Raw genomic sequence first — 27233 nt, 5'->3', positions numbered from 1 at the left:
AAAAACAATGAATAACCTGAAGTCTCAGTGACCCTTAAGGCCCAGAACATCAAAGGTGAAGGCAGAAAAGGAGGAGAAAGGTGTCTACAATCAAATTTCAAAGACCATGTTAGCACTGGCTCTCAGGGCTCTTTAAATCATCCCCTCAAACCTCATTTCCTTGTCAGCATTAGCATAGGTGAAGAATGCTACGTTTGGCCTAATCACTCAACAGTCAGTTTAAATGGCTGAAGCCCATTTCTGTGCTACTATTGAGTTAGTGCCGCCTAGTGACATGTCTGTGATCTGAATCCTGTGGGGAGGACACTGGGAGGGGCCCAGCAACAGGTGGGTTAGAGCCCACCCAAGGATCAAAAACAGAGGGCAGGACAGCTGGTGTTTGGCAATGTGATTTATATAGTTGCAAAGCTGCAGACAGCAAAGTGGAATCCTCATCAGCCATCCAAACTGTGTCCTCCCAGACTTGCTGAGAGCTGCAAAGGACTAAGGCCCAGAGAGAAGGGGGCAACTTGCCCAAGATCACACATGAGTCAGTCAGGGCAGACCTGAGACTAGAACTCAAGGTACTACTCTTTCTCTTTTTGCTTTTTTTAGCGGCTGGCCAATGCAAGGATCCAAACCCTCGATCTTGGTGTTACTGCGCTAACCGGCCAGCCCCAGGACACTACTCTTAAGGCAACAGTGGAAGTTGGTAAAGCTAATCGGTGTCTCTCAGGGAGAAGCCTGGCCCCAAGGGGGCAAGGAAGAAAGGAGACATCAATGAAAGAGATGGCCCCCAGCACTCACAGCACAGGTAACTCTCGGTGAGGAAAAGGAGACACAAACTCTTAGCAGGCACTTTTTCTCAGCATTTGGGAATATGCTTTTAAAGGTAACGATGGTTCTCTTTTCTTGACTTCCCTTTCCACCAACTTCCTCTTTTACTTCTTGAATTCTGACCCTCCCTAGCACAGCATCAGTGACTTCCCTGTGGCTAGATTTAGTGTTCTTGTCTCTGGGCCTTCTCTGCTATACTTATAACACCCAAGTTCTTCCACTGACCCTCCTCTGCTTTATCTCCTTTATCCAGATTAATCTCATTTATTGGTTCAACTAACACTTAGTGAGCACCTACAGTGTGCAGGTACTTTTACTAAGAATAAGAGGCCATCCCTGGCCTCAAGGAGCTCACTCTGGGGTAGAGAATGCAAACATATAAGTACAGAGTTTTAATAGAATGACAAATACTCTTACAAAGATTTTACAAGGCATTACATAAACAAAAAATACATTTAATTCTGCCTGAAAAATCTATATCTCCAGTCCCAAGTTCTTTCCCATATTGTTCAAGCTTCATATTTTTGATTGACTTTTGGATGTTTCTCACCAGTGGCACTCCAAACTCAGTATATTTTAAACCTAGCTCATCCTCTTTCTTCTAAATCATATATCTGTAACACAAACAAACAGACAACAAAGTCTGTTCAAGGCAACTATGGTGTACACTCAAGACTGGCATATAATCAAGACTGAATTCACAGATTGAATCTGTATTTAATTCAGTTTAACAATTTATCTAGAGAAAAATGAAAGTCTATCTAGAACCTAGCTAGAAAAGGGAGAAATAAAGAATCTTTTATTTGGTGGATGCCCTCTCCAGATGATACAGATATTTTTTTATCTAGCAGTCAGGCATACATGTCCCTTCTGAGGAAAAAGAGACAATAGCCAGTAAGATCATTCAATTTACTCTTTTGGTTCTAAGTCTGTACTTAGTAAGCAGCCTTCTGGCTAGAGTATGAATGCCTTCAGGAGAAGGAATTGGATAAGAATATTTCTCACTATAAATTACAACTGTTTTAATTTTCCATCTCTGTTCAGATTCAATCATCTAGGATTCTAGAATAATGGAAATTTAGAGCTGCCTAGATTCTCTAGCTGCCCCTTTACTGCATTCCCAGCCCCTAGTCTTTCTCCTGCAATTCACATAATCCTCAGCTGTTAGTATAATCTTTCTCAAATTCCATTCTCATAAGGTCATTCCCAAGCTCAGTCACCACCAGCAGCTCCCTAGGTCTATTTTATCAAATGTAACGTCATCCACCTGAAACCCAAGGCTTTTATAAGCTGTCCCCAGTACACACCATTTCAGCCAAGTTTATACAGCCTCCACTTCAGGCAAGCTAATGTACTTAACAGTCCCCTGCCATTACTAATTTCTTTCATGCCCTGTGCCATTGAGTCTGACCTAGCCCTCCTAGCCATAGGCAGTTTAGCACATCTTACAGCTCATCTCAACCAAGATGCATTTCCCAATTAGCCTCAACACTTCAGACACTACCTTCATTTTAAATTCCTTGAGGACTTCTGTGCAAGTCCAGCATGGTCTCTGGATCCAGAAAGGGGAAATCAAAAAAGTGTCAAGTCTAGATCAATGAGATAAAATTAAGTGGTCAAGTCATTCTATCATCAGATATTCCAAAAATATTTACATATGAGGAGTCTTCAAAAAGTTCATGGAAAATGCATATTATGAAAAAATTACAATCCTGAGCAAAAAATGGAGCCAGAGGCATTACACTACCTGACTCCAAATTATACTACAAAGCTATAGTAACCAAAACAGCATGGTACTGGTAAAAAAACTGACACACATACCATTGTAACAGAATGGACCACAGAAATCGTCCCACATACTTACAGCCAACTGATCTTTGACAAAGGCACCAGCAACAGACATTGGAGAAATGACAGCCTCTTCAATAAATGGTGCTAGGAAAACTGGATATCCATATGTAGAAGAATGAAACAAGACCCATACCTCTCGCCATATACTTAAATCAACTCAAAATGGATTAAAGACAAATACGAGACCTGAAACTATAGAACTCCTAGAAGAAAGCATATGGGAAACACTTGAGGATGTAGGACTGGGCAAAGACTGTGAATAAGACCCCAGGAGCACAAATGGGATTATATCAAGCTAAAAAGCTTCTGCACAGCAAAGGAAACAATCTACAGAGTGAAAAGACAACCTACAGAATGGGAGAAAATATTTGCAAACTATACCTCTGACAAGGGATTAATATCTGAAATATATGACGAACTCAGACAATTTGACTGTAAAATAACCACAAATAATCCAATTAAAAAATGGGCAAAGGAGCTGAACAGACATTTCTCAAAGGAAGACAAATGGCCAACAGATACATGAAAAAATGTTCATCATCACTAATCATCAAAGAAATGCAAATCAAAACCATTCTGAGATATCATCTCACCCCAGTTAGCCTGGCTATTTATCAAAAAGACAGAGAGTAGCAAGTGCTGGTGAAGATGAGGAGAAAGAGGAAAACTTCTCTACTGTTGATGGGACTGTAAGTTAGTAAATTCCATTATGGAAAACAGCATGGAAGTTTCTCAAATGACTACAGATAGAACTACCGTACGTTCCAGACATCCCACTACGGGATATATATCCAAAGGAATGGAAATCATAGTGTCGAAGGGATACCTCCACTCCCGTGTTTATCACAGCTGTATTTATAATAGCCAAGTTATGGAACCAACATAAATATTCATCAAAGGATGACTGGATAAGGAAACACACAATGGAATATACACAATGGACTACGACTCATCCATAAAAAAGAATGAAATTCTGCCATTCGCAGCAACATGGATGAGCCTGGAAGAAATTATGTTAAGTGAAATAAGCCAGGCACAGAAAGAGAAATATATGTCCTCACTCATAAGTAGGAGCTAAAAATTAAATAAGTAGAAAGAAAAACAATCACAAGAATACACGAACTTTCAGAAGGAAAGAACAGAACTGTGGTTACTAGAAGGAGGAGGTGGGAGAGGTGTTAGTGAGAAATTGGTTAATGGACACAAAGAGTGATCATATATTGTAGTGATCAGTAAGCTAATTATCCCATGTTAATATTATACACCAGTATCAAGTCAACTCTGTACCCCACAAATATGTATAATCAATTGAGTTTCAATGAATTTTTAAAAAGTGCATGGATTACAAAATGTTTTGCACCAAAATAAACTCATATTATTATAAAAGTCTGAACAGGATCTAGTTTGAGGCACTAAGAAGAACAAAACATCAGTTTGAAAAGAGCCCTTATCAGAGCAACATAAATTCTGCTAAAATTGAAACAAGAACAAACATCAAATTTATGGTGAAACTTGGATGGAAGAATGGTGAAATCCTCGATCCTTTATGAAAAAGTTCATGGGGACAATGCCCCAAATAAATCATCAGGTTACAAATGGATAAAACTCATTTAAAAAATTTTGTTTAATTTTCTTTCTTTTTTTTTTTTTTTTTTCTTTTTAAGATGACCAGTAAGGGGATCTTAACCCTTGACTTGGTGCTATCAGCACCACACTCTCCCAAGTGAGCCACGGGCCGGCCTGATAACTCATTTTAAGAAGGGACAAGATAATGTCAAAGATGAAACCCACAGAGGGAGACCACCTACCTCAATTTGCAAGGAAAAAATCTTGTTCATCCCTTAATTGAAAAGGATCAATGATTAACAGCAGAAACAGTAGCCAACCCTATAGACATCTCAGTTGGTTCAACTTACACAAATCTGACTGAAAAATTAAAGTCAAGCAAACTTTCTGCTTGAGGGGTGCCAAAACTTGACCCAGATCAGCTGCAGACAAGAGCAAAGCTTTCAATGGAAATTTTAAATAAGTCGGATCAAGATCCTGAAGCATTTCTTCAAAGAACTGTAACAAGATGAAATACAGCTTTACCAGTATAATCCTGAAAACAAAGCACCTTCAAAGCAGCGGCTGCCAAAAGATGAAAGTGCTCCAGTCAAAGCGAAAGCAGAGCAGTCAAGAGTAAAAGTCATCGCAACAGTTTTTTGGGATGCTCAAGGCATTTTGTTTGCTGACTTTCTGAAGGACCAAAGAACAATAATACCTGCTTATTATGAGAGTGTTTGGAGAAAGTGAGCCAAAGCTGTAGCTGAAAATCGCCCAGGAAAGCTTCCCCAGAGAGTCCTCCTCCACTGTGGCAATGCTCCTGCTCATTCCTCTCATCAAAGAAGGGCAATTCTGTGAGAGTTTCAATGCAAAATAATTAGGCCTCCACCTTACAGCCCTGATTTGGCTCCTCTGACTTCTTTTTGTTTTCTAATCTTAAAAACCATTTAAAGGGAACCTATTTTCTTCAGTTAATGTAAAAAAGACTACATACACATGGTTAAATTCCTAGGACCCTCAGTTCTTTAGGGATGGAGTAAATGGCTGGTATCAGTGCTTACAAAAGTGTCTTGAACTTGATGAGGCTTATGTTGAGAAATAGAGTCTATAGTTTTTATTCTTATCTTTTAATTCCATTTCTCCATGAAATTTTTGAAGTCCCCTCATATTTATAATATTTTTTAAAATGTATAGTGTTTGTGCACGGCATTGTGCTAGATGATGGGGACATTATGGTAAGCCAAGTTTCCTATCTTCATGAAGCTTATATTAAACAAATATAATTAAAAACAATCATACATACAATTAAAGAAAAGAACAAAGATGCTGTGAGAGAATAATGTGGAGCTGATAAATCAGATTAGGTAGGATGGGAAACATTCTAAAAATGTGGTATTGAGGATGAGGCTTGAAGGATGAGTAGAATTTAGTTGGTCAAAGAGTAAGGAAAAGTGTTTTAGGAAGAAAGAGTATTATGTATAAAAGCTTCCAACTTAATCACTCAGTCAATATTTTTTAAGTATCTTGTACGTATGTGATGCTTTTCAAAGAACAATATAGAGAAATACAAGACTTAGACCTTCTGTTAGGGAGACAAGGCATAAGTAGAATAAGCAACTGTACTTCAAAAAGTTCATGGAAAAATAGAATTAGAAGATAATACTAATCTTTCCGTGAACTTTCCAAAATACCCTTGTATTAGTCTGCTCAAGCTGCTGTAACAGAATACCACAGACTGGGTGGCTTGAACAACAGGAATTCATTTCTCACAGTTTTGGAGGCTAGAATTATATGATCAAAGTGCTGGCAAATAGGTTTTTGGGGAAAGCTCTTTTTCTGGCTTGTACATGGTGGCCTTCTTGCTGTGTCCTCTCATGACCTTTCCTTGGTGCATGTGCACAGAGAGAGATTGAGCTTTCTGGTGCCTCGTTTTATAAGGACACTAATTCTACTAGATCAGGGCCCCACATTTATGAACTCGTTTAACCTTAATTACATCCTTAGAGACCCCATGTCCAAATACAGACACCCCCCACGTGCGTGACGTGCATGCATGTGTGTGCCCGTGCGTGCCTGTTTTCGTGCGTGGAGGGCGCTCACTTCTTGCTTAGCTCCTTCAGGGCACCACTTCGGCACAGACTCAGGTGATGCCCCAGAAGCTTCAGCTGCTCCCGGCTCCTCCCAATGAGGTGCATCTGCTCCATGTGCTCGTACAGAGACGTGTTCACCCGCTGCAGGTTGATGAGAGGCTGGGCCCGGATCTGCATCAGGAACTTTAGGGCCTGCCTGCAAACCTGGAACACCAGCAGGCATTGCGGGTGGGAGAGAATGGCCGTTCAGTGAGCACCTCCAGGCCAGGCGCTGCACTGCCTAGTCACTCACCTGCCCCTGCAGCAGTACGACCTTCCCCTTACAGATGAGGAAACTGAGGTTCAGAGAGATGAAGTGACTTGGCATAGTCAGGATTGGAACCCTCTTTATCTGACTCCCAAACCCACGCTCCCTCTGACAGCACAAGTTGCTGCCCCTCCTGACCATGCTGATGGGGGAGGGGCCACTCTGGTCAACACCCCTCACCCCTGGGCCTCAGAGACCCTTCCCACTCCTTCCTGTCCTCCCAGCCCCCATTTTCCTGCCTAAAGGAACCAGGCGCTCCCCTCCAGGCCCTGATTCGGGAACCAGGTGACAGGTCTGAGTCAGGCTCCAGCCACAGGAAGCCACAGATCAGGCACAGGTCAACAAGGATTTCCCAACCTCCCTCGGCTCTCACCAGCGATCTCCATGTGGGGTTGAGGGATCTGTTTCAGCCACTCCCACCAATAGGTGTTGAAGGTTGTACCCTCGGCCCTGGCCCTAATACCAATAATGTCAGGAACTGAGCACCTACTCTCTGCCAGACGCTGGGCCTGGGCCCTTGACTACATCCTCTCCTCATCTTCAGAACAACCCATCATCTCCATCTTACAAATGAAGAAACTGAGACTCAGAGAAGCTAAAGTGGCTGATCCCACCTGTCTGCAGAGCTGAGGTGTTGCCTCTGAACACCAGGCTGCTGCACTAACCACTGAACAGCCCTTCTCCCCTGTCATCTCACCGCATGACAAGAGGGAGAGAGGAGCTGACGTTCTCCATGGCCGGCTGTGGAGTCAGAACTGGATCAAAGCCGCCTCCACCACTTCCTACATGTATGACCTTGTGAAACGCAACCTCTCTGTGACTCAGTTTCCTCATGTGTGAAGTGGTGGAATAAAAGCGCCTACCTCACGGGATTATTTTGAGTTTAGATTAGAAGAGATAATCCATGCAAACTTGTGGCACAGGGCCTGGCATGTAGTGTGTGCTCAGTAAATGTGAGCTTCTGTCAGCTATTATGGGAGTGCCTGTTGTGGCCCAGCCATCCCTTTGAGGGTCAGGGCCCTCAGGAGAACCGCCCCTATATTTGGGGACTGGGGAGGCCTCTAGCATCCTGTCTCTCAGCTCCACCAAGATCTCTTCCTCCCCCAGTAATGGACAACACCTCCTTGTCCCATATCCTAGAGCCCTGAGCTACCAGCCCCCCAGCCTAGGGGCAGCCCAATGGCAAACTGCTGTCCTCCAGCCCTAGCAAAGCCCTTCTGACCACTCAGCCTCAGGCCTGGGTGAGGCTCAGATGAAACAACACACAGGAATGTGCTGCAGATGGGCAGGGGCTCTGTGCTCCCCATGGACTGTTCCTGTCCTGGGGGCATGGAGGAGACAGACAAAAAAGCCCCAGTCCTGGGCTGACATCCTGCCAAGTGCCAGCCAGGCCTCAGCACAAGCAGGTCAACCAGAGCAATAACAACACACAATAAGGCCCCAAACCTGTGGGCCAACCACTTTCTATTCTGAATTTTCCTGTCTTTCCCAGGCTGGCAATCTTTGAGAGAGATCTGAGTATTTCCTGATCTCAGATATGCCTAGAAAAGTATTGTAATTTTCTAGTTAGAAAAAGGAAGTGGCACAAGGATTACAGCAATGAATGAGTAGACAGGGCAACAGAAGTATCAGGGTCCTAGTAAATAACGAATGAGGTTTCTGGTCAAAGGGTTCTTTGCAGTTTTGGTGATTGTGAGGCTTAGTTTTCTCAATGACTTTGGCTAAATACTTAACACTGAGGGCAGAGATGGGTACACGGCAAACAACTAAAAAGCCAAAATGAAGTCAACTTCTTTGGGGTTTCCCCTCCCTAGGGGGGTGGAGGTTGGGCTGGAACTGACTTGGAGAGTCACCCACTCTGCTCTCACATGAGGACTCATCCACATACCAAGACCGCATGGCTGGCAGGCAAACAGCTTCTTCCTTGTGTTTCTCTGTCTTAGCAGGAATCTGTGCCTTTGGGAGGAAGCCAAGGTGTGCCCCTGGAGGCTGACCTTGACCCAGTGAATTAGGAGCAGGAGGTGTGATGGGCCTCAGGAGGGGAAGGGCACTGTTCTGAGTGACAGGTGCATTCCCTGCATGTGTCCAGCCTTTTCCCAGCACACGGTCTTTTCATTTGTTCTCCCTGCTTGAAACGTACAGATCACCTCATGCCTCCCTCTCTCCTTCCCTCCGTTCACATCTCCTCAAATGTCACCTTATGTGAGGGCTTCCCTGGCCAAACTGTATGCAATAGTCCACGCTCCACCTTGGTACTCCCTGGTTAATTGTTCTCTATAGCACTTATTACCTCATGACCTTACACTACAATTACTTGTTAATTTTCTTAATCCCATGAAGACCAGGACACTGTTTTGCTTTCTGCTGTGTCCCCAGCACCTAGAACAGTGCCCAGCACATCACAGATGCTCAATAACTATTTTCTGTATGAATGAGCGAGTGAGTGCGTATGTACCACAGACTCCCAGTGCTCCCTGCTCCCTGGGTCTGCCACCAACCAGGGGGTCCAAAGGACACACAATTCTCTCTCTTCCAGCCTGGACTTGCCCTGGAGATTTCAAACTATTGTACAGGGGTTTCCTACCCTTCAGGGAACTTGATGGCCTAGGCATGAAGTACACTGTCTCTGGCCTGGTCAGAGACCACAACCATCACATGGGCTGGAAGCCAAACCTAAAAGGAGCCAGCATGAGACCAGGGCTCCACCCACATCGCCCAAGCCAGGGCCCCACGAGTCTGGCAGAATTCCCTGCTGTGTCCCCACAAACAGAAAATGAGGAGAAGGCTGGGTGGTTAGCTCAGCTGGTTAGAGCATCAAGGAAGGAAAGAAAGAAGGGAGGGAAGAAAGAAAGAAAATGAGGTGAGAAACAGACCGACTCTAGGGCACACTTTTTGTGTTGGTTTTGAAGAGGGAACTCATGATGAGGATTACAGAAAAATTAGGTTAAGGTTGTTTAGCACTTTCTGGAATTTCACAGGGTATAAAGATCAAGCTGCCTGACTGTAAACAGCAGGCGGAGTACACTAAACAAATGGCAGAACTGATAAACCCCACCAGAGCTGCTAAATAAACCATCTGAGATAAATGCCTTTGGAAGAACCAGTTGAAACACCTGGGGCTTCAAGGGGCAGAAATTGCTCTGAGCCACAGATAGAATCAAGTGTTCTCTATAATCATGTCTTTCGTAGAGTAGTTTCAGGGAAATATTTTCCATTTCAATATTTGAAACAGTATTTTTGTTCTCTGTAGGCAGCTTTGAGCATTATTCTATAGAGATTTTATAAGAAGATACAGTACTTTTCATGAAATGCTTTCCCGGGGCTGCCTTCGTTTTCCTGCTTCCTGGGGAAGGCACACGTGCTCTGTCTGATGCCCCCAGGGAGAAGCTTTCTCTTGGTCCTTGAGAAAAATTCCTGTGGAGACCTGGCTTTGACTCTGGAGTCCCTCTGGAAGATGCTATTGAGTGATCTGAAGCCATTTCTGGGGGTTGCTCCTGGGGAGGCCGGTAGAAATCATCTTCTGAGAACCAGCTCTTGCTTTTCTATTCAGAAAGAAGACAGGTTGTTTTGTTTTTAAGGTTTTTTTTGAAATAAATCTTTATATTGACATAATTCATGTATCATAAAATTAACCCATCTAAAGTGTACAATTCAATACTTTTGGCATATTCATAGAGTTGTGCAACCCTCAGCACAATCTAAGTTTAGAACATTTTTGTCATCCCTAAGAGAAGCCCCTCCCCATTAGCAGTCACTCCCATTTCCCCCTTACCACCCCAGCTCTAGGCAACCACTAATCTACTTTCTATCTGTACAGATATGCCCATTCTGGCCATTTCCTTTAAGTGGAGTAATGTATGGGGCCTTTGTGACTGGCTTCTTTCCCTTAGCATGATGTTTTCAAGGTTCATTATGCCGCAAGCCTGTATGAGTATTCATTCTTTTTTATTGCTAAATAATATTCCATTGTATGGATGCCCCACATTTGGTTTATCTGCTCATCAACTGATGGACATTTGGGTTGTTTCCACTTTTGACCATTATGAATAATGCTGCCATGAACACTTATGTACAAGTTTTTGTGTGGACTTATGTTTTCATTCTCTTGGGTGTATACCAAGGAGTGGAACTGCTGAATCATGTGACTTGCATTTCCTTAATATCTTGTGGTATTGAGCATCTTTTCACGTGCTTATTTGTCATCTGTACATCTTCTTTGGAGAAAAATCTATTCAAATTCTTTGCCCATTATAAAATTGGGATGTGCTTTTGTTGTTGAGTTGTGTTATAGGTTGAACTGTGTCTCCCAAAAAGACATGTTCAAATCCTAACCCCTAGTACCTCAGAATGTGACCTTATTTGAAAATACAGTCCTTGCAGATGTAGTTAAGGGGGTGGCCAATTAGCTCAGTTGCTAGAGTGTGGTGCTGATAACACCAAGGTCTGGGGTTCGATCCCTGTACCAGACAGCTGCCAAAAAAAAAAAAGAAAGTGAGGTCATATTGGAGTAGGGTAGGCCCTTCATCCAGTATGACTGCTTTCCCCATGCGAAGAGAATGACGCACACAGAGAGGAGAATGGCAAGTGAATAGAGAGACACAGTGGAGAACACCCTGTGACAATGGAGGCGGGGACTGGAGTAATATGTCCACAAGCCAAGGAACATCAACATTGCTGGCAATACTAGATGCTAAGACAAAGATGTGAACAGATTCTTCCTTAGAATCTCCAGAAGGAACCAACCCTCCTGACTTCTAGATTTCGGATTGCCAGCCTCCAAAACTATCAGAGAATAAATGTCTGTTGTTTTAAGCCACCCAGTTTATGGTACTTTGTTACTACTGCTCTAGCAAACTAATACAGGTTGTTTGTGTTCCTTATATATTCTGGAAACTAGATACTTATCAGATGTATGATTTGCAAATAATTTCTCCCATTCTGTGGGTTGTCTTTTCACTTTCTTGACAGTACCGCCTGAAGCATAATAGCTTTAAATTTTGATGAATAGATAAAAATTTATCTATTTTTCTCTTCCATCTGCTTCTGGTGCTATATTTAAGAAACCATTGCCTAAGCCAATGTCACAGAGATTTACTCCTATGTTTTCTGCTTTGTGAAGAGCTTTGTGGTTTTAGCTGTTACGTTCAGGTCTATGATCCATGCTGAGTTAACCTTTGTTGAAGGTAAGGAAGGAAGGAGTGCCACTCTATCCTGTGCACGTGGATATCCAGTTGTCCCAGCGCACAGGGTATTTTGGCCCTGCTCATAGGGCTGCAGGTGAGGGAGGTATGGCAAGAAGGATGCCAACATCCTCGCTGGACACCTCTGTCTTTCTCCCTGCTTCTGATCAGGCCCCCGGAACCCCAGGTAGCCAGGCCCTGTCCCCTCCCTTCTGAATCTGAGGTTTTTCACTGGCTGGGAGAAGAGGGAGGCAGTTGGGGGTCAGTGTGCTGTGGGAACGGGTTCTAGTTCCTTTTTTTCACTATTTCAAGCCCTCCCTGCTTTCTGTGCCTAATCATGGAAAAACAGAGGCAAGGAAGCTGGCTGTGCCACCCTAAGTGACTGTCTACACGGAGGAAATGAGTCACATGAGGTGTGGGACCAGTCCAGCTGTCTTAAGTGCCACAATCCTCACCCTGATGTTGCTATTTCCAGCCCCTAAATCAAGACTGCTCTCTCTGCTTGCAGACAAGGAAGAGGAGCTGGGCTGGGGCCGCCAGGAAGGGTTGGTTTGGTTTGGACATTTTAATCCATTCGAACGCTGTGGGTCTCCTGAAGCAGAGCATGGTGAGTTCTGATTCATGCGCCTGGGGGTAGGGGGCTCACACAACTGGGCCACCAGGGCTTCCTCCGTGGGACAATCAGAATTGGCAGGTGCTTCCTTCTGCCAGGGATGGGATGATGTGTTGATCGGGATGGCTACTGGGGACCACTGACAACACAGGATTCTGAACAACCCCTGCTTAGGTCATCAAGACCCAGGAAAACTCCCTGAGGAAAATGGGCAGGAAGAACAGCTGCCCTACAACCAGGTGGCTGTCCTGGCAGTCACACACACCTGGGAAATCGTGTGATCTCCAGCTGTGCTAATGGCCCTGAGGGGAGAGATCGCTATCCCTTAAGACGCAACTCAGGAGTCCTCCATCAGCTCCTCCTGGAAGCTTTCCTTACACATCCCCAGCCTGCAGCCCCCCAACCCCCAGCTGGGTTTGGGACCCCTACTGGGTTCCTGTAATATTCTGTGCTTACCCCCATCCTAGCACCTATAAGCTGTTTGGAGCAATCATTTTTCTTGGTATTTCCTGCAAGTGCCTGGCACAGGTCATAAAAGGAGGGAACCTGCACCAACCAGCTGACCAAAAATAAGGAGGGACTAAATCTTAACTGTCCAAATGTCTCTAAGGGAAAATAGGTAAAATAACAAAGCTGGGTGGAAGGAACTGGAAGGAAGGAGACAAATGTGAATTTTAGGATTGTGGATGTTCACTGGTGAGGGCTTTTCTCTCCATTGAGGATATTCCTTGGTTGTGCTAACTTTTTCAGGCCATACTATTTGAGAGCAGAGACAGCCATGACCATTTTTTGTTTGTATGTTTTTGGTCCCCTGATGGCCAGCAGGAGCTGGTTATTTGTTTAAATGTAAATGTGGCTGCCCAGCCCAAGTCTACCCAAGTTGCTGGGGTGGGGCCAGGCCAACCAGCAGCCCCCTCAGGCTCACACTCCACACAGCCCCTTGAGGAAGCCAGCTGCCCTGAGGGATTTAACAACTACTGACTTCTACTCTTGCACACTCATTTAGGCAGTGGCAATGTGGAGTTACAGATACCGTTTGTCCCTGGTGTGTGTCAGGCCCTGTGCTAGGCCTTTTACACATTCTTACCCTCCATCCAAGAGGTCTGGTACTGAGTCCTAGCATGCCTAGCTGGTGTCAAAGGACACAATGACAACAGATTTAAAGAGCTCTATTGCAGCAGCACTTCATTCCCTAAAATGAAATAAGTGTCCCAGTGAGCTGAGCAAAGTGGGCTGATGTTATAGACAGAAGAGGGCTGAAGACAGCAAAACAACAAGAAAGCAGCTCAGTCATTTCAAAGTTACTTTTCCTGTAAGGTGGGGATGGGAAGAACAATAGAAAAATGACTGACTAGTTTACATCAGGATACTTCTGGCTGTCTCTTTTGTGTCAGGATTAAAGCAAAATGCGCTTCTGTATCACACTTATTGCAGATTTAAACTGTCCTGTTCAGGAAACTGCCTGTTATCTCTTTACCTGATTTCTCAGAATGTAGAACACAACCTAACTGACATGGAATTTAGCAGGGGTGCCTCCATTTTGAACTTCAGTCTTGTCTGTTGGGGCCTAGTGCAGGAACTGAGTCCAAAACAGCAGACTCCTATAATTTTTATTTAACATTGGTTAATGGCAAATTGCGATTAGAACCCTCGGTGGTTCCGTGTAGACATGTCCCCGTGATCCTCAGGCTAGACCCTCACAGCCTGAAGGACAAGTGTGGCAGGAGGGTCCTCCCCTTTTGAAGCTGTTCCAGTTGTACTTTTCACTGCTGAGCTGGTAGACGGGGGACTGGGACAGGAGTTGCGTGGAGGGGCGGAGTGGCAGAGGGGCCGTGGCAGGGCCCAGGCCCTGAATGTGAATTGTGAGCTCCTGCTTCCTGGTCCCTGCAGATTCTTGGCACCTTCAGCTGCAGTGTCCCCATCAGAACCTCAGCTCTGTATTTGAATCAGACTTTCGGGCCGACCCGTGGTGCACTCGGGAGAGTGCGGCGCTGGGAGCGCTACAGCGCTCCCGCCGCGGGTTCGGATCCTATATAGGGATGGCCGGTGCGCTCGGTGCGGCCGGTCACAAAAAAAAAAAAAAAACAGTGAATCAGCCTTTCATTCACACCCCATGCCCTCCCAGTCCCACAGGGCCCTGGCTTTCTGTGCTGCTTTTGGTGAGTAAACTGCCCTCACTACCCACTCTGGATCTAGCTGTCACCAGGCCCAGGTCTGGCTGCCTGCTCCTTTTCAAAAGCAGACCCTCAAAAGTCAAATGTTGGTGAATTTGGAAGTCAGCTTTTGTTCAGGAATACCAGTGAGCTGAGGAGAGATGTGAGGCTAACCCATCTCTCCAGTAAACTCAAAGGAGAATGTGTAGACTAAAATTATCTCAAAGACTCAGATTTACCAAGGGGTTTTTAAAGAGGGGGCTGAGGGAATGATACATGGAAAATGAAAAGCGGGAGGGTGGGGGACATGAGCTGTGGTGGCTCTGAGCAAGGAGCCAGCTGCAAGGTCTCACCAAGACTCCCTCTGGCTTCTGTTCCCATCTTTGCTGTTATCTCAGGGTCTGGATAGTACATGCCTCCTGGCACGTCTGCAGCTTCAGGCTGGCTGGAAGACAACTTTACATTTATGTAAATAATGTCCTCTTGCCCCATAACCAAGGTACACAATATCAAATAACTTCTGCAGCCAGTTAAACCAACTGTGCTCCTTTCTTTGTGGGGGCCCAGCATGCAATGGCTGCAAACAGTAGCCTTGGTAGGGTACACAGCCTGTTGCTTGTATAGGTTGCCCTAAGGGACCTTGGAGACAGCCCTTTCCAATGGACGTTCATGTGTCTGACCTAGTGCTGTCCCCGATCTAGAATCCCAACAGATATGTGGAGTGCTTTTAGAAAGCCCCAGGGCACAGTGGCCAAGGTTCACATTGGCCAAGTCATCGGCCATCCACACCAAGCTCCAGAACAAGGAGCATGTGATTGAGGCCTTATGCAGGGCTAATAAGTTCAAGTTCTCTGGCTGCCAGAAGGTCCACCTCTCAAAGAAGTGGGGCTTTACCAAGTTTCATGTGGATGAATCTGAAGACATGGTCATTGAAAAGCGGCTGATCCCAGATAGTTGTGGGATTAACTGCATCCCCAACCGTGTCCCCCTGGACAAGAGGCAGGCCTTGCTCTCCTGAGGGCTTCCACTGTGCCACCTCCTCCTTACTCATGCCCACTAATAAATCCTACTTCCTGTTCAAAAATATATATATATAACAAATAACCATGAGAAAAGAGGGAACTCAGAGAAATGCATGCCAAGAAGAAAACTGTGTCCTTTTAAAATATGCCCATAGCCCTTGCTGCTTTAGGTCCCATCATGGCTTCAGTCCTGCTCACCGCAACACTGGGAGGGGACTCTGGCTGGGGAGTGAGGTGGAAGCTGGCTCATCTGGCCACCTTCTGTCCCTGCAGGTGTCATGTGATTCACTGGAGCTGCTACAAGAGTGGAAATGCTCTCAGTGGTGGAGAATGGACTGGACCCGTGGGCCGCCATCCTGGTAGGTGGGCAAGGATCATGGGTTGGGAAGGACTGCAGAGGACAGCCATTTCATTGATTTTTCTCAGTTTGAAATGAATGGTCACTGTTTGGAAAGACAGGCCTCAGGCTGAGAAAAAGTTATAGCAGAAGCAGACTCTGAGTGATACCAGAGGAGAGGGTTTGGGGAGGTCGGATAGCTGACCTCAACCCACCCTGCCCTCCCCAGGTTCTTGACTCTGCCACAGAAAAGAATTCAAGAGCAGAGTTTGAGTAGAAAGTGAAAAGTGAAAACAGGTTTAATGTGAAGAATAAGAAATACACACTTCACAGGCAAAGTGTGGGCTGGCTCCAGAGAGTGAGCATAGCTGCAGCAAGTTTGATACAAAAGTAACAAATACACACTTCACAGACAAAGTGCAGGCTTGCTTGAGACAGTCAGCAGCAGCCGGCTAAAGGCAGGTTTAACAGAAAAAGCATGAAATACACACCTCACAGGTGAAGTGTGGGCTGGCCCCAGAGAGAGTGAGCAGCAGCCCTGCCTTCTTCCTGGATTTAACTTTTATAGTTTGACTATCTATACATATTCACACTATCTAATGAATATTCATCTAAGGGGGAGTGGTTCCCCATTATGTAACAGGTTATGTAACATAGACTTGCACATGCTCAGTTGGTCTCTTCGGAACATACTCATTGATCAAATTCCACCAAATACACTTAAAATATGCTAGGTGCTCTCTAGGACCTCCAGTGGAAGGTCATTCATAAGATAAGCTTCTCTCTACTGAGCATGCTCAGCCACTGGAATTACATAAATCTGCCTCCAGCAGTCTCAGTCTCCATGTGTTTGTGCTGAAAATAGGTGCAATGAGCAACAGTAGCTCAGATCTTGAGTCCTAGGGGAGTGGTTTGAGACCCAGGGGAGTGGCCTGAAACCCAACCCCAGGGAAACTGAGCAGCTCATATCTCATGAGGAGATCCTGTCCTTTCCAGATCACCTTATTGGTGATAAATGAGAATTTATTTTTAAAAATTGCAAATTTAAGATAGGTTACCTAAAGACAAGGATTTCCATTCAGCCCTTCAGCCCTCTGCCCTTAGGCTGTGATTTGGTCAGTTTGGCTAATGCATCAAATTGGTCAGAAAGAGATACTCCCAGGCACTGGTTTGTTTTTTCAGTAATGAGGGCAAGTAATGGTAGCTGCTGCTGCTGCTGTTGCTGCTGCTTCTGCTTCCAATTATTATTACTATTTAGTCCTGTGCTTTAAACTCAGTAAATATTTCCCGGCTCACTGAAGTAACCACTTAAATACTATGTTTTTCATCCTCAGTAAGTCACTTTGGGGGGTAGTTTGGGCAGGTGTCAAGAGAACAGGTGTCTTGCCCAGCATCAGCAAGCTGATCAACCAGATGAGGAGCTGATGGGCTGTCCCCAGTGTGTCTCGCTGCTCCTCGTGGGCTCCACGCCATTCCCCTGTGGCTGGCACCATTCCTCATCCATGTTACTGAACTGCCAACACTGATTTGTGTTTAGATAGGTGGATTCTAGTTCATTCAGATTTTCTTTTACTAATATGTTTAACTTTCACTGACTTACTAAATGTGATTTATTTAGTGGCTTTTTCTTTGAAGATGGAGTGGGGGAAGCCTTTCAGCTTCTGCAAATTGTACTTGTGTTGTCACTTGGAATCATGCAGCCATGGGTCTGCATGGGGTGAGACAGGAAGTGGGTAGGTGTGGTGCTGGCAGAGCTGGAGGGAGCCGGGCAGCACACACATGACCCACAGGGGGTCAGGAGAGGGGAGGGCACTGCATGTGACCAGAGATGTCACCCTCCCCTTATGTTTTCTGAAATAAAGGCCCACGGAGGGCAATCTTGGGAAACCACTGCTCTCACACACTCTTCTTTATCCCATCCCTCCAGCACCTCCCTGCTAGCTATACAAGGGTTGGGATTTTTAAAAGGAGAAACAGGAAACCTATGTGAATTTTCCTCTAGTTTGTAAGGGTGGAGAACTCCTTACCAAGGCAGGACACACATTCATGCATCAGTCTGAGGGCTTGGGACAAAAGAAAGGACATGGCCCCACAGTGCAGGTAGGCTCAGTGATCCAAATACTCTGACAACCTCAAAGACCAAAGACCAAAGACGGGGGCCAGAAGGCGGTTGATCCCCTGTGGGCAGGAGGTCAAGTTTGTTGTAAGTGACTGGTTGTTGATAAACCGGGGGAGAGAGCACAAAGCAACTGGTATTTGATTTAAAAATCTACACCCCTTGAGGATGACATATTTTTAAGTTTCCAAGAAACTCATTATATTGGGAAACGAAGGAGAGAAGCCCTGTTTATCCTTTGCCTGCATTGCCTCTGTGGGACCACTGGCTCCCGTGAGAGATCCCACCTTCAGTCCCGCTTTGCTTGCCCATGGCCCTGGTTAATTATATATAAATATTTAACTATTTACATTTTAGTTTCTTACCATATAGCTAGAATTGCTTACGAATTTTATATGTTTCAATTTTAAAAGTATTTTATACGCAGTGCTGAAAGGTGAGAAAATAAGATTTGCAGGTGGCCTGAGGCAGGACAGGGTCACTCTGTGTTCCCCTCGGGCACCTCGCTTTCCTCTCCCTCGTCAGGCATATCTATGTACACGGAGTCCTCTGTTCGGGCTGATTCAAGGAGCGCCCTAGGATAAGAAGAACAATATCAAGGCTTTTACTCTTGAAAACAGCAACAGGCTGGCCAGTTAACTCAGCTGCTCAGAGCGCAGCCTCACATCACCAAGGTCCTGGGTTCAGATTCCCTTACTGACCAGCCATCAAAAAAATAAAATAAAAATAAAACTTTCATTATCTCCTCATTGTAGATACAAATTTTAAGTTGTTCCCAATCATTTGCCCTCTATTCTTGTATATTACATACTCGTCAGAAGACTTCTTTTCATGCAGCTTTTTGGCCATGTTTTTCTGGTGGGTCACACTCAGCCGTTTGTACATATCCCTAATCCAAAGAGGCTTCCTTAAATGGAAAAGGCCCTTCTAGAAAATAAAAGGGGAAATATTAATTCTGCATTTCCCCTGCTATCTCTGGGCACAGGAGTGAATCCTTCTCAAATTTACCTGAGAGTGATTTTTCTCTGAGAATTTCCTATGCCGCAGAAATCTGAAACAGCCCCTTGGGAGAAAACACATGCACAAGACAATTAGTCATGCAATTTTCCATGTCTCTCACAATGTACATCTCTGGTCTTATTAGGACTAAATGTGCACCTCAGTCCATAATCACAACGAGTAAATCACCACAGACCAGGGAACTTCAAAAAAGTTTCATGCATGCTGGGCTTCCAGAAGCTCTCTGTGTCTGTCCAAAAGGTCCTTACAGTGTCTCTGGGGAGAACTGTGTATGCGGCATGGAGTACAGGCAGGACTGTCAGCCCCATATACTCCCTTGACCAAGCGCCCTCGTGCAGTGAACAAAGCGCACAGCCACACTGGGCAGAAGCATCTGCTGTCTCCAGAAGCATTTTACATCAGTCCCTTTCAGACTGTCTCACAAGCGTCATCTGCTGGGGGGTGGGGGATGAGGTGCCTCTGTCTTCCTAGCTGCTTTATCCTAGAAGTTGAATCACATCAAGCAAATGCCTGGGTTCAACTAGCCAGGTTATCTACCCCATTGATTTTAATACTGCAGGCTGTCACTGATGAGTGAGTGGGTGGTGGAACCAGTTTAAGGGACATGACTAGCACTAAAACACAAGATATTCTTTCTGAGTACAAACAGAATAGGAAAAATCAGAGTGCGTCATTTCAGAAACTACCTGTGTCTATATATGTGTGTACTGATTCGTGACATAAAATGTAGCTCGCAGCCCAAGCACAGTAAAATCAATGGAGAAATCCCCAGCTAGGAAAAGAATCAGCCTCTTCTGATAATCACTACAGTGTGATCATGGGGCAAGACATTTTCCCTTTCTCCTTCTCCATTTCCTTATAATAAAAGGAAGAGACAAAACTGCCTGAGGTCTCTCCTAGTTAAGCACTGTGAGGTTTGGATAAAAGGAATAGAGAGTGGGGCCCCAAATCCAGTAGGGTAAGAAGGTAAGTTTTCCTGCCACTTTAGAGGAAGGACTCATGTATTCTACCTTCTGTGAGCCTTGAATTACCATGGTATCATGTGGCCTTCCCTACCCCCTCTCCAGAGCCTCCAAGAAGGCCTCTGTCCTGGCCTGGTGCCCACTCCCCAGCAGAGGAAACAGGCACCACCAAAGCCTCTCCCCTCCACCCTTTTTGGCAGGACAGCAGGTGCATCTTTACTAGTCACTGCTAACTCAGCTCTGCCTGGGGAACTACTGTTGCTGGGGTCACACAGAGCCCTGGGTTAAGGAAGTACTCTTCCTGCCTCTGGCAATTCTGTCACTGCAAAATGAGGGAATTGAAATAGGTAAATGTTAAGTTCTCTAGTTCTAAAATTCTACTTTAAAAATTGCCAGATTAATACTTACCTTGGGGATCCTTCTGGTACTTTTCTATGAGAATAAATCTGTTTTGGAAAAAAACAGGATCATGATTATCCATCACAGTGATCACTATCTCCAAATCTTTATTCATTCTTTTTATTTATCTGAAGTCTTATCTACCTGGTGAGATAACTTTTTGGGGAACAGAAACTCTATCCTGTTAAATAGTTCTTTCATTCTTCTACGGTACCTAGCTTAGGGTCTTGCATGCAGCTCGCACTTATTGACTCTTTAGATAACATTCAACTGATAATTTCTAGCAAAAACTCTTAAAAGTAGGAAAAAAGGAAACCTCTATAACTTGATAAAAGTATCTCCCAGAAATTTAAACAACAGCTTGGTTTTAAAGTCAAGAACAAGAGTATGACACCTATTATGACAGCTACCAGTCATCATTGTTGATTTGAGGTCCTAATAAATGCAATAAGATAAGTAAATGGGGTATAAGGATTGGAAAGGAAGAGATAAAACTATCATTTGCATATGAAATGATGGAAAATCTAAAAAGCCCAAGAGAAACAACTAAATCTTTATTGGAAGTAATAGAATTCAGTAAGGTGGCTAGGTACAAAATCAAGCGATCAGTACACAAACCTCAATAGCTTTCCTATGTACCCCCAATAATTAATTAGGAAATGGAAGAACAGTCCCATTTACAATAGCAATAAAAGTGTAAAATACCTAGGAATAAACTTTTTATTTTTTATTTATTTATTTATTTGTCATTTTTTCGTGACCAGCACTCAGCCAGCAAGTGCACCGGTCATTCCTATATAGGATCCGAACCCGCGGTGGGAGCGTCGCCGCACTCCCAGCGCAGCACTCTACCGAGTGCGCCACGGGCTCAGCCCAGTGTGGAAGACTTTAAATGTCAGAAAGAAAAAGAGGGAAACGCCAAACATATACCTCAAAATATGTTATAAAGCAACTGGAATTATGTAGTGTGATCCTGGTACTGGCACAGGAAAAGACAACTGGATCAAAGAAGAGAAGAGTCCAGGTAAAGATGGTATTTTAGATCACTAAAGAAAGAATGGACCGTACAATAAAAACTGCCTTAAAGCAATTGAATATTTATGAAGGGAAAATTAAGTTAGATTCTCTACCTAAAACCACTCCAGAAACCAAGAAATTAAACAAATTCCAGATGGATTGAAAAATATAAATAATATAATGCTAGAAAAGTACAAAAACAAATATCAGAGACTGTTCAATGAAGTGACAAAGACCTCTAATAAGATTTGCACCCTGTAAGCCACAGGCTAGGGCCCCAGGTGCGACAGCATAGACGATGAATTCCCTACTCTTCACAGCCTTTGGCCCTTTCTCCACTGGACTGTCTTTTTCTTGCTGGATTGTAAAACTCTTTATATTAAATATATTAATCCTTCCATTGGTTTTCATTGTACTTCCATGTTTCAAATATTTCCCAATGTTTCTTTTTTGTCTTTAAGGAGGCAAAACAGAGTGGCAGTGAGGTGCGCAGGCTTTGCAGTCAGGGGAATCTGGGTTCTGCTTTTGGTTTTGCAATGGTGGCCTTAAATTGATGTCCTTCCTCTGTAGAGTGGGATGATGATATCCTCCTCACCGGACTGTTGTGAGGATTAAATCATATAATACATGAAAAATTCTTTGTCCCAGGCTCTCGGCATATTAACTGCTGAGTTTGCTGGTGGTGTCGCAGACAAGGCGGGCAAATCTAGCAAAGGTTTCTGCTGTGATATCAGGCTTAAAGCTCTTCCCCACTGCAAGATTATAAAAACTGCTTCTATTTTCTTCTAATATTTTTACATTTTCTTTTTTTTACATTTGCTGAAATATGTTGAAGGTGAGAATAGGGGTCTGCCGTTATTGCTCCTTAAATAGTTAGGTGTTCTGTTAGCATTTATTCATTTTCTCCCACTGATTAGAATATTAATAGGTGACATTTCAAAAGTCTTAGGAACACACAGGTCTGTATATTGTTGGACTCTGCTTACTACTTCAAAGAAATATTAGGTTGCATTATTCCTCACTGTGGAACTGACATAATGCCTCATCTCTCTCTTCCTTTGCACACCTCTATTGTCTACTACAGGTGAAGCACTGTGTGCTCCCTGTCCTCACATAGCTTACCATCTAAGTGAGGAAAGGAAATAATGACAACGTGTAAATAAACACAGATATAAGGTTACATTGTATACAGAAATTAAAGCACTATAGGACTTGATAGAAATTTCAAGAACAAAAAAGGCCACATGCCACCAGGAGATGCAGAAGGTACTGACTGGGCTAATGGCCAATGACTATCGTCCCAGAGGCCTCTGCAAACTGACCCCAGCTGGTCCCTGCCTCCTAGGCCCTAGGCTTAGAAATCAGACTCTGTCCTCACCAAGAGAGAACTCCCTCCTTCCACTCAGAGCAGTCTCACCTTATTGATATCACAAGACTGAGTGAAAATGACAATGCTAGATTACAACTTGACAATGAGAAATATATCTTATTTCACAGACAGAACACCTGTGTCTACACAATCAGTGAATCACTCCTCTGGAGAGAGGCGCCTCCGCGGCACACCGAAGCAAAACCTGAAGGCTAATGTGAGAACCGAATCAGAAAAGGAACCGGCTGACTCCAGTGTTTAATGGAAAGGGCTGAGGTGGCCAGACTCACCCAACCCCCCAGGTGCAGCCTTGCCAGGCCGACCCCACGTCTGCCGCCTGAGGTGCCACCTCAACTCACGCACAATGTCAGGTGGGCACTGCCCTTGCTGGGCTCTTCCTCGCCTTGTCTGTGCTGTCACTATGGACCAGCCCTCTGTACATGGACATGTTTCTCTTTAGATACGTTAATACGTCCAGTGCGGCTCTGCTCACGTCTGTAGACCAGGGACCTTACACCTCTGCTCTGCCCCACTATGTGTGGACCTTGGTGTTTCTCTCTTGGGTAGCCGTCTTTAAAAGATTGTTTACCACATTTTTAAGTTCTCAGGGGAGGGAGAATGCCTCACTATGGACTCCAAGAAATGGTGACAAATCTCACGGAAGGACTAGGCCCAGGAGGGCTGGAGTATTCAGGGATGGCTTTGTGAAGAAAGATGAACTTGAGGTGGCTTTTGACAGACTCACAGAACTTCCACAGGCAGAGTCACATACGGGAATTTTAGATGGGCAAAGGCACAGACACAAGTAGGAATGGGCCTGGTGTGACGGGTGTGGTGGGGGCTGCTTTGGCTGGAATGGAGGCTGCCATGATGGCAGAAAAGGTAAATGAGGTAAATGAGGTTGGGCTGGTAGAGTCAAGACTGTCAGCTTCTTAAATCACTGTTTTCATATGCCAGGACCTGCCTGCTGGGAAAATAAGCTATTTTGTAACTGAACAAAAGGTAAACAGAGGCAAGCTCCAGGAAGGCTCCTGTGAATACGACATGCCTTAGAGTAGCCTAATGCAGGATTTGGCTGCCGGGCTTTACCTGAGCCTATTTAGGCAACGCCTTACACACTGGAGAAGAAGGATGCTGTGTCAATCTAATGAACCTCCAGGACAACACTGCTATCTTTTGGCTCCTTCCTTTCTCCCCAGGATGATGACAGCTCCATGAGGGCTAAGGTTATACATCTCTTGTCATTTTAGTAACAGGGAAAGAACTCAGTGGCAGAATGAGGGTGGTTGGTGTGTACATAAACTTGCTGACATACTTTTAAGTTGGCAAAATTTCACTATCGTATCAACTCTGGCCTTCTTAAACTTCAAAAAATAGTCTAGTGGCTTGTTATTTTGGTTTTAATTCCACAGAGATCTCCTGGGAGTGGGGTTCCTGTAAGAATCCCTGGAATATGTTTTGCAATAAGAGAACAAAGCACACCTCAGTCTCAGTAACTGAAGAGGAATGTCATACAGTAGTAGGTGGGAAAGTGGCTTTGATTTTCACTTTGTGGGTTCAGATTCTATTGTAAAGACAGGATGTATTCTAGAAACCTGAATCAATTGTTGTTCTTACCTCAATGAGACAGAAGATTATAATCAAAATCGTCACTATGACAGTCACGGATATTGCCAAGATGAGTTTCTTGTCATGGCCATATCCTGGAACATATTTAGTGAGCTAAAAAAAGAACGAAAATCATCTTTATAAAACAGAGAGATAGGATGAAAGCTGGGGTGGCTGGGTAGCTCACTTGGGAGGGCATGGTGCTTATGACACCACGGTGAAGGGTTCAGATCCCTGTACTGGCCAACAACCAAAAAAAGAAGGGAGGAAAGCTAACTATTCAAAACCCCGTTCTTGGGCTTGCTGGTTAGCTCAGTTGGTTAGAGCATGGTGTTGTTAACAGCAAGGATTTGGACCCCAGAAGGCACCAGTTGCCAAAACAAAACAAAACAAAACAAAACAATAAATCCCAAAAAATAAACAAACAAAAAAATAAAACCCACTTTTCCAGATGAGTAGCTTACAGGTTCTTAAAGAACATACTAAATCTAATGTGTTATATAATCTTACTATTAAGCATTTTCTTCTACAATTTATCTTGTGTGTTAGTTCTGCTTTATTCTCTGAGCAAAGTGGGAGACCACTGTCTTGGCCAAAGTTACATGAGCAAGACAAGATATGGACTAGGAGCCTCTGGTCTTCCTGCTTGGGCACTTTAACTGCACATCCTAAATGATGGAAAACTCGGGGTCTCGTGTTTCAGCAGTTGTCCTTACCTCAGGTGACTCCTGGTCTTTCTGTTCACCCTGGGCTCCTGGGCTCTCATTGATGTAGTTCTCAGTTTTCCATTGGTCCGGATCCCATTCTGCCTCGGATGCCTTTGCTTCCTGCTGTTCACTGAGAAGCTTCATCAGGAGGCCTGTTCTGGAGATGAGCTTGGCACAAGCCATTTGTGTGTGGGGCTCAGAGCAGTCCGTTTTCAAAGTCTGGATAACATGAGAAATGAGACTTCTCATGTCATTGTTGGACATGAGGGATTGTAGGTGCTGGTTTAGCTGAAGTTCAAATTGATCACGTGGGGATGAAAGTGATGGGTGACTGAAGTCTTTGTGCTTGGGGGGTAAGTCAGTCTCCAGGCTGCCGTATTCCCATTGTGTTTCACTAAATTGTTTAGTACTTGGCACTGACTTTAATGCAGTCACAGGAGAATCTGCAGCAGAATTCTTGTGGTGCTCTGATCCCTCTTGATGCTCTGACCCCTCAAAGATGCTCTGATCCCTCACTTGTTTGACGTGCCTGTTCTTTCTGCCTCTTCGCCTCTTGAGGACTCGGTACGCTCTCTGCAGCCTTTCCCCTATACTCTCAAGTTTTGCCAGGATGTTCTCCTGTGGTTGGGTAGTTTCTAATTTCTTTAAAAATATTTGGTGTTTAACTTTGGGTCCTAAAGGACTAGACTGCATGAGCATGGCAGTTTTTTCTTTTTTCTTAACCTCATCAATTTTTTCTTCAATTTCTGTATCTAACAAATTTTCAAGAAAATAGAGCTTCCTCAATTTATTTGTGTAGGGTGAATTGTTGGATTCAGGTATAAGAGAGGGGCTATTTGTATTTTTTTCCAAATAATCCAGGGGTGTATCTTCATCCTGTACATTTGAAAAAAGCAGCTTAATGAATGGTAATAATGTTGATTGTATATCTTCTAGGTTTCCCTCTGATAGATAAGATAATAGGTAATTTAGTGCATGTATAATTTCACTTTTATCATTTAGGTCTAGCTGCTCATTCATATTTGCCCAGTTCATGCCAGTTTTGTCTGAGGATGCCTTCTCTGGCTCAATCGTCAGCTCAGTGCTTGTGTTCTTCTTCCGAGCTTTTAATAGTTTCATGAAAGCTCCTTCAGGATTTCTGATAGATGCCTCCTCACCTGTCAAAAGAGAAGAGACTACTTTTGATAAGGAAGACTCAGAGCAGCTTTTTGTCAGGCCACAGTAATACATCCCAGTCAAATAAATTAGGAGTCAGCAAACATGACTGCCATTTAGAGAGGAGGAAAATAAACCAACATTTAAATCTATGAAATAGCAACAACAAAAGAAGAAAAAGAGTTCATTTGAAAAAGTGGCCACCTACTCAGAACATTCCGTTTAGATTATTCCATTGGTCCCCAATGGCCAATTGCCCAGTACTCATGCCCAAGGCTGGAAGACAAATATTCTCCAGTCAGCTGGCCTCTCTGCAGACCTTCCATGTCTCCTCACATTCAAGTGCCCCATACTGTCCCGCCTCATGTTCAGATGTAGTGCAAGTCTTCCTCTCTCCACCTCTTTAGTGTGCTTTTGGTCTCACTACCATCATAGGTGACTATGATGAAAGACAATCCTCTGAGGGGAAAAAGGGCAGAGACGCTAAAGCAGAAACCCCACTCCTCCTACTAACAGGCCCTCATCTGGATATCCTTCTCCACCTACCCACCCAGTTCCTTCACAGGGTCCCTGCTCCCATATAGCATAGCCCCTATAACAGAAGGCTCTACACAGGGCAAAACAATATATCTATTCTGGCTCTTTCTTTAAATTTGGGCAGGGATCTGGGGTATAAGTTAGATTTCTAATTTGCCAGCTTGTATGTGGAATGTTCAATAAATGTGTGGAATAAAAGCTGTTTCTGGATAAATATTACTAGAGGTCCTAAAATGCAGAACAAAAAAAGCAACTTTGTCAGAGGCCTAGCACTTTACTTGCATTTCCTTTCTACTATTTCCAGCTTTACTTGGGGAACCACCCAAAGCTTCTGACTGCATGTAGTCAAGTGTACCATTGTGGAGCTGGGTTTCTTTCCAGAATTAAAAGTATTTTTGGTGGTGGTGAGGGTCAGAAGAGGAAGGAAGG

The 27233-nt window shown here is 44.3% G+C and overlaps 2 protein-coding genes and 1 non-coding gene across 4 annotated transcripts in view; 2 read left to right on the top strand and 1 right to left on the bottom strand.

The window, feature by feature from the left end:
- LOC134364985 (serine/threonine-protein kinase tousled-like 2) overlaps positions 1-27233 on the top strand; it is a 67790-nt gene that overhangs the window by 16493 nt on the left and 24064 nt on the right. The window contains exons 3-6 of one of the 2 annotated variants that reach the window (XM_063081206.1): positions 595-793; positions 12298-12396; positions 15851-15936; positions 21176-21222. In XM_063081206.1, coding sequence (XP_062937276.1) covers positions 595-793; positions 12298-12396; positions 15851-15861 — 309 coding nt within the window. In that variant the 3' untranslated portion in view covers positions 15862-15936; positions 21176-21222. Of the gene's footprint in view, positions 1-594; positions 794-12297; positions 12397-15850; positions 15937-21175; positions 21223-27233 lie in introns of those variants that run through there. The other variant, XM_063081205.1, reaches the window with a different exon arrangement.
- LOC134365311 (small nucleolar RNA SNORA70) lies at positions 15076-15207 on the top strand. Its single transcript, XR_010022017.1, has one exon. It is a non-coding gene; the product is annotated as a small nucleolar RNA SNORA70 (small nucleolar RNA).
- LOC134365088 (leucine-rich repeat-containing protein 37A2-like) overlaps positions 16224-27233 on the bottom strand; it is a 53541-nt gene continuing 42531 nt past the window's right edge. The window contains exons 11-17 of the mRNA XM_063081275.1: positions 26129-26269; positions 25122-25420; positions 24415-24519; positions 20421-20458; positions 19039-19093; positions 18842-18957; positions 16224-18605 (exon numbers count right to left, since the gene is read on the bottom strand). Of these exons, the coding sequence (XP_062937345.1) occupies positions 18509-18605; positions 18842-18957; positions 19039-19093; positions 20421-20458; positions 24415-24519; positions 25122-25420; positions 26129-26269 (851 nt within the window). The 3' untranslated portion in view covers positions 16224-18508. The remainder of the gene's footprint in view (positions 18606-18841; positions 18958-19038; positions 19094-20420; positions 20459-24414; positions 24520-25121; positions 25421-26128; positions 26270-27233) is intronic.

The sequence above is a fragment of the Cynocephalus volans genome, chromosome 16 (genome assembly GCF_027409185.1).
Source record: "Cynocephalus volans isolate mCynVol1 chromosome 16, mCynVol1.pri, whole genome shotgun sequence".
NCBI classification, from domain to species: domain Eukaryota; kingdom Metazoa; phylum Chordata; class Mammalia; order Dermoptera; family Cynocephalidae; genus Cynocephalus; species Cynocephalus volans.
The sequence above is the reverse complement of the archived record's forward strand: the minus strand, read 5'-3'. Positions and strand labels throughout refer to the sequence as shown.